This window comes from Vigna angularis, chromosome 11, assembly GCF_016808095.1.
Source record: "Vigna angularis cultivar LongXiaoDou No.4 chromosome 11, ASM1680809v1, whole genome shotgun sequence".
Classification (NCBI taxonomy): Eukaryota; Viridiplantae; Streptophyta; class Magnoliopsida; order Fabales; family Fabaceae; genus Vigna; species Vigna angularis.
The window spans coordinates 11,329,561-11,344,872 of NC_068980.1; the positions used below are offsets into that span (position 1 = coordinate 11,329,561).

At 44.3% G+C, this 15,312-nt stretch overlaps 1 protein-coding gene across 1 annotated transcript; it reads left to right on the plus strand.

Annotated features, from left to right (window-relative positions):
* LOC108333550 (probable sesquiterpene synthase) lies at positions 1-3,352 on the plus strand (the record flags this gene model as incomplete). Its single annotated transcript, XM_052871165.1, has 5 exons — positions 1-380; positions 1,906-2,124; positions 2,252-2,393; positions 2,474-2,719; positions 2,830-3,352. Coding segments are annotated over 5 exons (1,296 nt in total), but the record flags the coding sequence as incomplete, so codon positions are not given.
* Between the last annotated feature and the right edge of the window lie 11,960 nt (positions 3,353-15,312).

Below are 15,312 nucleotides of genomic sequence, written 5' to 3' on the forward strand. Positions count from 1 at the left end.
AATGTTTTCAGAGAGAGAAGGTGGAGAACATTTCACGGAGCACCGAACCTTCGAACCTTCGAGCCAGCCACCACAACTCTCGCCGGATATCCGCCGCCCGTAGACGTTGCCGTTGCCGTTTTCGCTCCATCCAGTGCCGCCGCAGTGCCGCCGGTGTCCGCCGTCTTCCACCCAGCCAAGCAGTTCGAATTGCGGGTCGCCGCAGCTCCGGCGTCGGCAGACGAACCGAAGACGGCATCGTCTTCCCTCCAGCCCAGCCAACCAAGGGCGCGTTTTGAGTATCGATTCCTCCCACCCGCTTCCTTCCCTGTGCCGGACCCTTGCGGTGGCCGCCGGAGCATCGCCGGAGTGTCGTCGAAGTGTTGCCGGACCCTTTCAAGGTATGGTTTAGTGTGGGTTGAAGTTGTGTAGAAGATTTAGTGCCACCGGTGGAACTATTCGCGAACCCTATTCACGATCCAACTTCAGAACATGATATCTTTGCATGCTCTTTTCTTGCTTATTCAATGTTTGCTTTGTAAGTTCTTGTTAATTTAAGTTGATGATATTTTATGGACTTGCAAATCTCTTTTTCCAGTAAACCAACTTCCTTAAATTCTACTGATTCATTGGATGGTAGAAATACATAAATTTGTTGCAATATATGTTGTCTTTTATGGATGAATTTCTCATAAACTATGCTTAGAATATATGTTCATTAGATTTGATAGAGTATTGAGATCAAGTTCTTTAATTGCTTGAATAGACCCAAAACTATTTTTGTCGTTCTTGGATTTATTTTGTTAATTTGAGTTGACAAATCATGATACAATGATAATTTTGTTTCGGTTCTTACATGTTTTAATCACATCTATTGGTTTGAAATTCCACATGAGACTAGAAATGAACAAATTATCTGAGGATGTGTCTTTGTTTGTAAATTGCCTTAGTCTTTCTTTGATGTAAGTTCTATCTTTTTTTATTTTACTTTTGGAACAATTTAGCATTATAGTTCTCTCGAAAGATCATATAACTTTTACCTAACAGATTGGTTATTGACTTAAAAATCTGTACTAATGTATCTTACAAAACAAGAATCATCTGTGATCTAAAATTTACAAGTCTTGTCTCCATAGAAAGATATTTGAGTCTAGATTCCAACAAAACAAGAATCATCTGATTTGGAATTCTGTGAAGAGAGTAATGAGTAAAATAGTGACTAAAGGTATATATTTAAGGTATATATTTGAGCCTATTATGTATTCAACTAAATGAGCAGATATATTTAAGAAACTAAAAAATGAGCAAGGAAACTTCAATGAAACACTTGACAATGATATTGAAAGGTTGTGTAGCTTGTATGAAGCTGCACAAATGAGAACTCATGGAGATGATATACTGGAAGATATATGTGACTTCTCAAAGACTCATCTTAAATCCTTGGTCACTCAACTTGAACCATCTCTGGCTGGAAGGGTCAATCATTGCTTAAACCACCCAATAAATAAGAGTGTTCCTAGGTTTGAATCGAAGTATCACATGTCTGTCTATGAACAACATTGTTCCCATGATGAAACTCTGTTGACATTCGCAAAAGTAAAATTTAATATTCTTCAACGAATGCATCAAAAAGAAATTGGCACTATCACCAAGTAAGTCTTTTCCCTTCAAATGTTCTCAAAAGTAACCATATATTCACATATTCATATCCAAATATATCAATAAAATAAAAATTTTAGATAACTTTTACGGGATATATAGTCTAACATATCTTAAATACAAGTAAAATTAAACAATCTCGTCTTAAATGACTGATGCAATTAATATGATTGTATCAATAATCTTTTAAGTACATAAAGAAGAAGATTGTTTAACCATATTTGTATTTGGACTTTAAATTTTGAAGTTGTTATTTATTTTTCGTAGGTGGTGGAAAAAGTCAAACTTTGACCAAAAGGTTCCTCACGCTAGAGACAGAATGGTTGAGTCTTATCTTTGGTTGTTTGCCATGTCATACCTGCCTGAATATAGTAATGGAAGAATGTTTGCAGGAAAATTGGCAACTATTATTGTTCTTCTAGATGATACTTATGACGCTTATGGCACTGTTGAGGAACTTCAACTTTTTACAGAAGCATTTCAGAGGTTGATGTGTCTTGCAAATTATAGATTATATGGTCAATAATGAGAAAAAGACTTCAAAGCAATGAGATTGGTTTAAGGTTCATCACATTTTTTAATTTTTTTATAATATTTTTTTTTTAAATTTCAGATGGGATATCAGACTCACTGAATCCCTTCCACAGTCCATGAAAGTAATATTTGAAGCAATTCTAGAACTGTGTGAAGAAATAGAAGAGTTGACAACTGAGAGTGGAAACTCAAACTTTGTTGTGCCACATTTCAAACAAGCTGTATGCCTATTCCAATTTTGCTTATACTTCTTTTTAATATTAACTTTATGTCATCAGTGTATTTGTTGTGTTACATGCAGATTTGCAACTTAGTAAAAGGCTACCTGGTTGAAGCTAAATGGTGCGATGAGGGATACATTCCAACTTATGATGAATATAAAATCAATGGAATGCTTACTTCTTGTTGTCCCATTTTCGCTACAACGTTTGTTGGCCTTGCAGACTTTGCAACAAAAGATGTATTGGATTGGATTTTGAGTAATCCAGATATACTTAGAGCTGCATCAGTTATTGCCAGAGTCTTAGATGACATGGCCTCACATAGGGTACCAATTCATTTCTGATTGAAAAATGTTGAAGATTCATTTGTCTTAATTATTTATTCTCAATTATTATGTTCCTAATTGAACATTTGGATTTGTTTTGACTAATATAGTTTGAACAAGAAAGAGTACATGTTGCATCAGCTGTGGAATGTTGCATGAAGCAATATAGCATTTCAGAAGGAGAGGCTTATAACTTGATTCACAAGGATGTTGAAGATTGTTGGAAGGTTATAAATGAAGAGTGCCTCAAATCAAATGATATCCCAAAGATTGCACTTGATTGTATAGCTAATTATGCACGCATGGCTGAGCTTTCGTATGAAGATCACAAGGATAAATTCACAAATGGAGAATTACTCATAGATTATGTCTCTTCACTTCTTGTGTATCCCTTTTGTCTCGATCAAACCGTGATATGAGAAACTATTCCACATCTAAAAATGAGATATTTTATTACATTTAAAGCTATGTATTACCAAGCATAAATAAGAGTCAAATGTGGGTATGAAAGTGGATTCGTCCTACATGAAAGGCACAACGTGTGAGCTGTGATGAAGAACGTTGTTTGTTGTAATTTTGTGTGTTGTCCTTTGCTTAATTGTCTGTGAAATAATGTTTAACTATTTACTTTGAACTTGATTTATTATCAATGCTATTTATTGTTCGTGTGTCAGTATTTCATTATTTGCTACATGCCAACGAAACACCCACTCTAGCACCGTAAGGAAGTAAAGATTAATTTAGCGTCTTTCATTAATTTATTTAATATGGTAAACATTTGCTTGGCCTTGGGTTGAAGTATGGTAAACATAATTTATTTAATATAATGAATAGCAATTTATAATGAATAGCAATTGAATAAACGTAGGTGTAGGATTTTGAGTAAGGATATTTCCCTAACAAACTAAGATAAACAAAAAAAACTTCTAAGCTCTGGTTAATGAAATAAGCTCACGCAAATCACAACATTTTATTTTGTTAATAACTTTTTAGGTTTTTGAAATAACACTTATGTACGACCCTTATTAACACGATAATAAGTTTTGTACTGAGGATGCCGGACGTGCTGGACAACCGGGGCAGGAGTGGCAAGGCCGACCGGTCGAGGTAGATGCTTCCGAAAATAATTAAGGTAAAACACTTATTAAGGATCGTTAGGTCCTGGTTGGATCGTGATTAAGACTTCGTTAATTGTATGCGTATAACCAAAACTATAAATATATGTCAAAGGTAAGAAGTACGTGGGTTCAATAATTACACATTTATTATAGTGCTTAACCTAACGATCGGACTATCACTGACTTTGGCATCAAAGCACCTTTAGCAGGTACACCTCTAGCCGGTGCACAGGAAATTGAACAAGGCTTGACCGGACGGAGAGAGTAGAGAGAACCTGGACCGAACGACATCCGTAGGAAATTGCGCATGGCTTAGGTGACTCGACCCTATACTGGAACATTTTGGTGTACTGAGGATGCCCGGACGTCCTGGACGACTAGGGCAGGAGTGGCAAGGCCGACCGGTTGAGGTAGATTCCTCCGAACATGATTAAGGTAAAACACTGATTAAGGATCATTGGGCCTTGGTTGGGCCGTGATTAAGGATTCGTTAATCATAGGCGCATAACCAAAACTATAAATACAGGTCAAAGGTAAGAAGTAGGTGGGTTCATTAATTACACATTTATTACAGTGCTTAACCTACTGATCGGACTATCACTGACTTTGGCATCGGAGCACCTTTAGCAGGTACACCTCCGGCCGACGCATAGGAAATTGAACAAGGCTTGACCAGACGGAGAGAGTAGAGAGAACGTGGATCGTACGACATCCGTAGGAAATTGCGCAGGGCTTAGGTGACTCGACTCTATACCGGAACATTTTGGCACCCACCGTGGGGCCGAGTGACTTAGAAACCCAATGGTGACCACTAGGAATATGAGTGTTGAGGACCGTACCGAGATGATCAAGATGTTACAGCAGAGGTTGGAGGAGATGAAATTACGACACAAAGCGAAGATAGCGGTCGCCAGAGCTGAGTGCTCGGCCCGCATAGCCTAGGAAAGAGGGTCGAGAGTCGGGAAAAAGGCAGAAGAAGAGCACGACAAGGCCGCTCAGGAGGGCACAGTTGAGCATAGTAGTATGTCGGACACTACCTGGAGGCCGACCGAGTCGGAGGTCGAGAAGAGCAAGCCTAAGGCAGACCATGCCGAGAGTGCCGCACTAAGCAAACAGCTGGTGGTGAAGGAAGAGGATACTTCCGGCCACTTACCTTTCGTTCAGGCCATCATGGACGTTCACATATCGGAACACTTCGTCCCACTGCAGCTCAGTATTTATGACGGGACGACCAACCCTGATGATCACATAAGACATATTCCACCCGGATGAAATTTCGAACGGGGAACCAGGCGATATGGTGTCGAGTGTTTTCTCTGTCACTGGAAGGAGAGGCTCTGGAATGGTTCAACTCCCTACCTCCGAACTCTATTGAAAGCTTTGAGGTCTTGAAGGCTATGTTCGGTCACCAGTTCGCCAACAACCGTTCCCAAGACTTGACCATCTTTGATTTCTCAAACCTTAGACAGGGGAAGGAGGAAACATTGAAGGCGTTCATGGAACGTTACCAGAAGACGGTCCGACGAGCGAAGGCTCTCAGCTCCGAGTTGGCCCTCTAGTATGTCATGCCCGCCTTTAGGCCAGGACCCTTCAAGGAGAGTGTCTGCCGACAAGCACCAAAGACAATGGAAGAGTTGCGTGAGCGGGCGACCGACGAAATAAGGATGGAGGAGATGAAGCAGTCGTATCGGAAAGAAGCTCAGGAGGCAAGGGAGAAAACAGAGGGAAAAAGGTCAAAAGGGCAATCAGGGAAGACCGTGGGGTTCAGGCAAAAGGAGCCTCTCAAGGGGCCGCATTTTCAGCAATACACCCTACTGAACGCCCCCCACGCTAAAATATTGCAAGAAACATCGATTGCCAAACTCATATAGGCGCCTAAGAGGTGTCCCACGCCGCTTGGGGCTGATAGGAAAAAGCATTGTGTGAACGATCAGAATTTGGGCCACACCATGGAAGAATGTGTAAATCTCAGGGACAGGATTGAAGAGCTAATTAGAGTATGACAGTTGAAGAAATATGTCAAGACTGATCGTCAGGTTGACTCATCGGTATGACCTCGCAACCCGTGGAGGAGTCTGGCACGACAGGCGACCGGAACGTCACGCGGAACAACAAGAACGATCGTCCTAGATCAGAAAGACAACGTAGTAGAAGCCGTAGCAGAAGTAACGACCGTCGGTTGCCCGACGTTATTAACATCATCTGAGGAGGATTCGTTGGGGGAGGGTCATCCTCCTCGGCAAGAAAGCGTCACGTTCGTGCCCTTCGGTCGGTTAATAGTGTGGTGAGGCTTAGGAGGTCCCTGCCTGCAATTACTTTTACGGATGATGAATTCCATGCACCAGATCCGGAGCAGGATGACCCCATGGTGATCACGGCGGAAATAGCACGTTATGGGGTGAGCAAGGTATTGGTTGACCAGGGAAGCTCCGTCAATATCCTACACTAGAAGACTTTTCAGCGCATGGACTTGTCAAAAGACTTGATTGTCCCGTACAATCAACAGATAGTGGGTTTCGCCAAAGAACGGGTGGATACGCGTGACTATGTAGATCTCCGCACTCGATTGGGCACTGGACAGGATGGGGACGAAAGAAAAGTCTGTTATTTGCTGGTGGATGCCAACACCTTCTACAATGTCCTCATTGGCCAACCATGTCTGAATGCATTCGGAGCGATAATATCCACACCTCATTTGACTATGAAGTACCCGTCAGAGAGAGGAGTAGTCTGCACCGTCCGGGCTGACCAAAAGACAGCCAGGGAATGTCACATAGCCAGGCTGAAACTCTATCCCCGATCTACTAGACGTAAGATGGTCAGGTCAGAGGTGGCGAAGGCGGAACTTGATCCATGTACTAATATCGACGACCAGATTGAGCCACTTGGAGAATTATGCCCGGTCAAGTTGGGGCAGGAGGATGAGCGGACTACCAACATGGCCAGAGGACTGCGACCAGAGATAGAGCGAGAGCTACGGGCAATCCTTTGGCACAACCCGTGATTTTTTTGCATGGACGGCTGCAGACATGCTTGGCATCCATCCCGTCGTCATGTCGTACAAGTTGTCGTTGTTTAAGGAAGCGAGACATGATGCTCAAAGGAAAAGAAGATTAGGAGTGGAAAAACGGAAAGCCATCAACGAAGAGGAAAGGAAGCTGAAAGAGGTCGACTTCATCCATGAAGTAACTTATACCACATGGTTGGCGAACGTGGTAATGGTTAAAAAAAACCACTGGGAAGTGGCGAATGTGCACGAATTATACCGATCTCAACAAAGCGTGCCCTAAAGACTCACACTCGCTTTCTAGCATTGATGGTCTGGTGGACGGGGCATCCGACCATTTTATGCTCAGCTTTCTAGATGCCTATTCCAGCTATAATAAAATCCCGATGTACGCCCCAGATCAAGAAAAGACATTCTTTTTAACCGAAAAGGCCAATTACTGCTATGATGTCATGCCGTTCGGCCTAAAGAACATTGGGGCCACCTATCAACGCTTCGCAGAGCAGATCGGTCGCTCTATGGATGTATATCTCGACGACATGGTGGTCCGGTCAGGGTCGGGCAGCAATCACATAAAAGACCTGGAGGAAGTCTTTAAACAGATCAGGAAGTACAATATGAGGCTGAACCCCGCCTAGTGCACTTTTGGGGTGACGGCAGGAAAGTTTTTGGGCTTCATGTTAACCGCTCGGGGGATAGAGGCAAACCCGAACAAGTGTACGGTGGTCCTGGAAATGAGAAGTCCGGTTAATGTAAAGGAGATCTAGCGGTTGGTCGGCCGGCTCACCTCACTGTCTCGGTTCATTCCCAAGTTAGCAGAGTGTATCCGGCCAATAGTCAAGCGAATTAAGAAAGAAGCGAGCATAGAGGTGTGGGAAGCGGAGTGTGAGCAAGCATTTAAGGAGTTCAAGAACGTATTAACCAACCCTCCGATCATGAACAGACGACTAGCAAACGAAGATTTGCAAGTCTATTTGGGGGTGTCGAATGACGCCACCAGCGCCGCGTTGGTACAAGACAAGCCAGAGCCTCGGCTCGTGTATTTTGTCAGCAGAGTACTCCAGGACGCTGAAACGCGCTACCAACAGGTGGAGAAGGTTGCACTGGCACTCCTTAATGCTGCTAGGAGGCTCCGCTCGTACTTCCAAAGTCACAATGTGGTGGTACGAACGGACCACCCAATTTCGAAAATCTTGAGAAAGCCCGACCTTGTCGGACGAATGGTCGGTTGGGCGGTAGAGTTATCAAAGTTTCGACTGCGGTACGAGCCTAGAGGATCGGTTAAGGGCCAACATTTGGCCGACTTCGCAGTAGAATTACCACAAGCCCCCCGGGCCAGGGAGTGTAATTTGTATGTAGATGGAGCCTCTAGAGAATGGGTGGAGGTGTCGGATTTGTCTTGGAAGAGCCAGACAGTTTCCTGATGGAGTACTCCCTCATCTTCAGGTTTTAAGTGTCCAACAACCAGGCGGAGTACGAAGCTTTGGTAGCGAGTCTTGAGTTGGCTCGCGATATGGGGGCACGCAGATTAATCTGCCTAACGGATTCCCAACTGGTCGTGGGACAAATGAATGGCGACTTTCAGGTAAAGGACGACCACTTCCTCAGATATTTCCATAAGGCCAACGCCTTGGTCAAAGAGTTCGAACAAGTCAATATCAAGCACATCCCCCGCGAGGAAAACGCCCGGGAGGACTTGTTGTCAAAACTCAATAGTGGAAAGAAAAAGGCGCAACTAACGACAGTAATCCGACAGGTCCTATCATGGCCCTCAGTAGAGTGTTTGGCCTTAACTAGCCCAGATATTGAAGACTGGCGGATCGAAATTCGTAGATTAATATGAGACTAGGATGTCGGACGACCCATCTGACCAGCAAGCGCCCGCAAGATTGCACACTATATTCTCATTGGAGACGACCTCTACAAGAGAGGATTCTCTACCCCTCTACTCAAATGCCTGCGTCGTTAGGGCCGGCTACTACTGGCCGGCGATGGAGGGAGACGCCAAAAATGTTGTTCAAAAATACGAAAAATGTCAAGCTCATGCCAACATCCCCCAAGCACCACCGAGCAGGCTTCACGCTTTGATCTCGCCTTGGCCGTTTGCCCAATGAGGAATGGACATTGTGGGACCTTTCCCTCCCGGCCGAGCCCAAAAGAAGTTCATCCTGGTCACCATCGACTATTTCACGAAGTGGGTAGAGGTCAAGGCCCTCGCTACAATAACTGCCCAGCAGGTACAAAAATTTGTATGGAAGATAATATGTCGATTCAGACTACTACGAATGGTGATAACAAACAATGGCAGATAGTTTATCGACAAGAAACTAGGGTTGTTCTACCAAGGTCTAGGGATTAAACAGGTCACGAGCTCCGTAGAACACCCCGAGACGAACGACTAGGCGGAAGCCGTGAATAAGACGATAGTGGCTGAGCTAAAGAAGAGATTGGGAAGTAAGAAAGGTGCATGGGTAGATGAGCTCCCGAAAGTCTTGTGGGCGTATAGATGCACCCCACATGGGACGATCGGCGACATGCCTTTCAACCTGATGTATGGTACTGACACCATGTTCCCCGTTGAGTTGGGGGAACCATCCTTACGCCGGAAGGTTGAAGATCTCCATATCAACAATGAAGAGCTCAGGGTCGAGTTGGACACCTTGGACAAGAGACGAGACCGCTAGGTCTTACACGCAAAAGCTTGCAGGCGAGTCATGGAGAAGAAGTACAATACCAAAGTGCGTCCCAAGAGCTTCAAGGAAGGCGACCTAGTGTGGAGAAAGGCAGGCGATGCCCGAAGGGTGGCTACCCACGAAAAACTCGCCGCGAAGTGGGAGGGTCCATTCAAAGTAACCGAGGATCTTGAAAATGGAGCCTACCGTCTGGCTATGCTGAACGGCCAACCCATCCCAAACACATTGAATGCTACTCATTTGAAGTTTTATTTTAGTTAAAATTTCTTTTGTAATGTGCTTTCCTTTTGTAGAAGGTAATGCAAGCGATCAAGATTTTAACCGCTTCATGTATTTCATTTGCTGCTTTATCCACATCACTCAAGCCATCAACTTAACCGGGCGGAGAACGACGAGTTCATAAAGAACCACTACCGCTTGGAGCCAAAGGAGCGAGTTCTTTAGTGAACCGTCAACTTAATCGGCCGGTAAATGACGAGTTCATAAAGAACCACTACCGCCCGAAGCCAAAGGAGCGAGTTCTTTAGTGACCCGTCAACTTAACCGAACGGTGAACAGCGAGTTCATAAAGAATCACTGATGCCCGGAGCCAAAGGAGCGAGTTCTTTAGTGAACCGTCAACTTAACCGGGCGGTGAACAACAAGTTCACAAAGAACCACTGCCGCTCGGAGCCAAAGGAACGAGTTCTTTAGTGAACTGTCATCTTAACCAGGCGATGAACGACGAGTTCTTAAAGAACCACTGCTGCCCGAAGCCAAAGAAGCAAGTTCTTTAGTGAACCGTCAACTTAACCGGGCGATGAACGGTGAGTTAATAAGAACCACTGCTGCCCGGAGCCAAAGGAGCGAGTTCTTTAGTGAACCGTCAACTTAACCGGGCGGTGAACGACGAGTTCATAAAGAACCACTGCCGCCTGCAGCCAAAGGAGCGAGTTCTTTAGTTGTCAACTCAACCGGGCGGTGAACGACGAGTTCATAAAGAACCACTGCCGCCTATAGCCAAAGGAGTGAGTTCTTTAGTGAACCGTCAACTTAACCGGGCGGTGAACAGAGAGTTCATAAGGAACCACTGCCGCCCGGATTCAAGAAGAAACTGTGTTCTTATGTAAACCATCTACTCAGCCGAGCGGGGAAAGGTGGGTTCATTAACAAACCACTACTTCCCAAAACCCGGTGAAAGCAAAAGTTATCCACCGACCCAACTTGGTGGTAGAGCGACAAAAATGTTATAAAATCATAGACTAATTTGGTTTATAAATTGACGATCATAAACGAATTAAAATAACAATGAACAAACATAAAATAGTATTGCAAAAATGAAAGGGATGTACATCAAATCCTATAAACGGGTCGGCTAACTAACTAATCAATTTCTGTCCACATCCCGACCATCAACATCACAAAAAGCAAAAAGTTATCCCTTTCCCACTAAGCCCAATCATGCATTATCATCATCGGCTGGCTCACCATCCACACGGCCATTATCATCAACCGCCCCCTCGGCGCCAACAGGCGACCCTCCGACCGGGAGCATTTTTCCGTCATACACATCCTGGGAAATATCAAAACCGACAGCCAGGGGATCAACCTCCAACAGAAAGGTCGCTTGACGAAGGGCCTTAGTAAAGCCCTCTTCATGCTCAATTTGCACATTAGTGTTCAAAGTACTGATCGCTTCATTGGCCTTTACCAACTCTGCGGTCAGGCTATCATTTTGAATTTGCAGCTCTTCCTCCTTTTCACCCAACCGCCTCACCTCCACTTTGAGCCGGCCTGCTTCTTCAATAATCCAGTCACTCCTAGCCCAGGCGTCCTTTAGTTGTTGAACGATCGTCCTTAGTTCTCGGTTCGCTTCGTCCAACTTCCTCAACAACTCAGATCGCTGCTTCCCACATTCATTATGTTCAATAGTCAGGGCCTCTATCTAAGCCCGAAGATCTTCGACAGCCTTCTTCTCCTCGGCCAATTTAGCTTGAACGTCCCCAGCGCCATGTCGGTCGGCAAACTTGCGGAGGTACCAAGTAAGCATAGCTCCCCTGGTTGCAAATTCTAGGGCGACGTTAGTGATGTCCTTCTCGGACAAAGGTTCAACCACAGCCCGCTGAGAGGAGCTCATGCAAAAATCGACGCAGTCTCCAATGGTGAAGTCCGGACCAAAACGACCGCCCAGAATAAGGTGAGGGACGCTACCTTCCCGGCGACTCCTCTTAGAGGAGGACTTCTCCCATTCTTTGGATTTCCTCTTCTTTACCGGAAGGATATTTGGAACGGCCTCCGCAGACGACAACTCCACAACCAGAATCTGCTGAGCAACTTCCTGGGCGGTCGTCGGATCAATCGGCTTCACTTTCGAGCGAGATTGGGAACCCGTAGCATGGCTGGAATCGGCCGAGCGAGGATCCCCTTCTTTCGAGCTAACCATCCCCTTGTGCTTCACCGAAGGTACGTAGCTAGTCTTGCGAGGGGTCGAGAGAGACATGACTCCTGAAAGGAAAACAAAAATTTAGCTAAGTTAATATCAAAACAACACACAGCTAGTGGCAAACGCCATACTGAACGCCATCTGCTCAAAATCCTCATGGCCAAGGCATTCAACCAAAATGCGGGCAGGGATATGGCGTGGCAAGGTATTAATCATCTTATCGGCGTCTACTTCGGCAGGGGTCATAATACCGAGCAACGTGGCACGTAACTTTCGAGGGTCCCTTGTCCAATAAAAGGGGGGAACGCCCGCCTCGTCATGGAACTCGGACCGGTTGGAATCTTTAATTATCACTTTGAAGGATCTCTTTTTGAAGTTCTTGAAAGAATCCGAATACGGTTTGAACAAACAACAATTTCGAATGGAGTTCAGAGATACCCAGCGGACCTTCGTGAGCGGCCGGACTTGATAGTAGTGGAGAAATATGGATACGTGAGAGTGATACCTAGAGCGGAACTCACGGCCACGAAAGCTTGCAGGCAAGCCCATCCGTTCGGGTGCAATTGGGAGGGGGCAACGTTTAACATTCGGAGCATGGCTGATTGTGTTACCAATAAGGAGTATTGGTAAAACCTGAAGATGTGTTTTGATGATGCTGCAACTTATAGATTTTGGATGTAGTAGGAAAATATTTAAAAAAGCAACTTGTAGATTTTGAATGTAGTAGGAAAATGTTAACATTGTAATTTTTACTAGTATAATCGATTATGGTTAAGCAATAATCGATTATCACAAGTCATACTTGAATAATCGATTATCACTTCATATAATCGATTATCACTTTTTTGAAAACTCTGTAATGGACTTGAATAATCGATTATCACTTAAAATAATCGATTATTCATGGCAGTTGGGAGCTGACCTTTGGCATTCAGTGTACTTGGCTATATAAGTTGATTTGGAGAAATCAGAAGGTAACATTTTTTTTGAACTGAGAAAGCTTAGAACACTGTGTGTCAGAGGAACGTTCTTAGAGAGCTTTTTGTTCATTGTTCCCTTGCTTGGTCTTGTGAAAGGAGAGGCTCGCGTATCGTGTGTCGATAGTCGGAGCAGACTCTCTTCAAGTTAGCAAGGTACTCTGCCTGGTCGTGTGAAAGGAGAAGCTTGCGAATCGTTGGTCGATTGCCGGAGCGGTTCTCTTCAAGTTGGTAGAGTGGTTCTTTTCGTTTTATTCCTGTTCATTTGATTGTAATCTGTTAAACCATTTTTAGTGGAACTGTTAATCACTATTTATAGTGATTAACGACTGGACGTAGATTCTGTTGAATCGAACCAGGATAAAAATCCAATGTGTCAACTTTTCTATTCCTTACACTCTTTATTATTTTACGTATATCAACTGTTTGATTAATTTTCTGAAAGAAAAATTATTTTTACTAAAAGGACCAAATTAATTTTAATTGTGATCGAACACCCTTTCCGCTCTCTGAGTTTTAATTCCGCTGCGCTATACTCTTCGAAAAATACCCCCTCAGATACCTACAGATTGGAATGAAGTAAAGGGCACCCGCACGAACATTTGGTTGAATAAATAAGTATATACAAAGAAAAAGTATTCAGTGCTAGATTCCTTCCCATAAAAGACTCGTTCGTTAGGGTGACTAACACCAGTCGAATTAAACAAGAGTCATCTCCGTCCCGCACCACGAATGCACGATCGACCCACCACTGCAGCTCGCCCCGAGTTCTATAGTTTGACACGTATAGGCCTACCTTGTGCGAAGCCCACCCATACCCATCGATAACCGGCCAACAACCTTCTGGTTCGGGCCGCTCGACATCAATATCCACCCCTCCCTGGAGAAAGAAGAGTGAAACCCCATTTATAACCCTCTCGCCGCCAATCACCGGGGAGCCCGACTCCCGTCCCCCTTCTCGGTCGGTCTTGTCTAGGACGGACGACAACACGGAGCTGGGGAAGGAAGACCCGTCGCCGATAGATGAATTGTCGTTGTCCCTGCCCGCTGACCCTTCAGAGGAACTCACACTAACGATAGCCATTTATTATTTACCTTGAAAAAAGAATGTTGTCGGACGGTATGTATGAAAGGAAAAAGAGAAGTGTGAAAATGACAACACCCCGCACTCCTATTTCTAGCAAAAAAATTTAAACCGCCAACTCATCTCCACCTTCGAAATCTAACATGATCAACGGTCAAGATCAGGCAACAATCCCACTACCCGAGGTTGACGGCCCATGACAACACGACACGTGTTTTCGCGCCAAAGCCCAATTCAAAAAGCGTCGACCGGTCTTCTAACTTTTTAAACCCAACGACAATCAATTGTCTAGGGCTTGGGGGGCCTGGTGTACTGAGGATGCCCGGACGTCCTGGACGATAGGGGCAAGAGTGGCAAGGCCGACCGGTCGAGGTAGATGCCTCCGAACATGATTAAGGGAAAACACTTATTAAGGATCGTTGGGCCCTGGTTGGGCCGTGATTCAGGCTTCGTTAATCCAAGGCCCATAACCAAAACTATAAATACAGGTCAAAGGTAAGAAGTAGGTGGGTTCATTAATTACACATTTATTACAGTGCTTAACCTACTGATCAGACTATCATTGACTTTGGCATCAGAACACCTTTAGCAGGTACACCTCTGGTCGGCGCGTAGGAAATTGAACAAGGCTTGATTGGACGGAGAGAGCAGAGAAAACGTGGACCGAACGACATCCGTAGAAAATTGAGCAGGGCTTAGGTGACTCGACCCTATACCGGAACAAGTATCAAGAAAGTTGAAAAGTAGAAGTAGCATAACATGTCGATGAAAATGAAATAGAACGTAAATGAGAAGGTTGAGCAGATGGACTGAGTACAACACTCAATAATAAAATAGTATCTTGATGATAGAAAAAGAAAAATAATATTATTGTCTTACCTTCCTAAAAGGAGGAACGATTACATAAAAAAAAGAAAAATAGAAAAAAAGCGGGAAGCTACAAACAAAGGAATAGTTTGTCGAGTTGTGTACTCAAGCTTTAGGTCAAGCTTACTAGGTTGTGTGCCAAGCTTGTTAGACTGTGTATTGAGCTTGTCAAACTATGTCCTTGACTTGTCGAGCTTGCCAAGCTGTGTGCTAGATTTTGCCGAGTTGTGTTGTCAAGGTTGTCATGTTGGATGTTGAGCTTGTCAAGTTGTTTTGCGGAGTTGTACCGAGTTTTCTAAGTTGTGAAAATTCTATCATTGCCATATATTATTCATCCCAGCTTGGAATGAAGTTGTTTGAAAGGGACAAGTGCCATAGATTTGGTAAAAAGGTTTAGGGCTTGCTGAGTAGTTGAAATGGGTAAA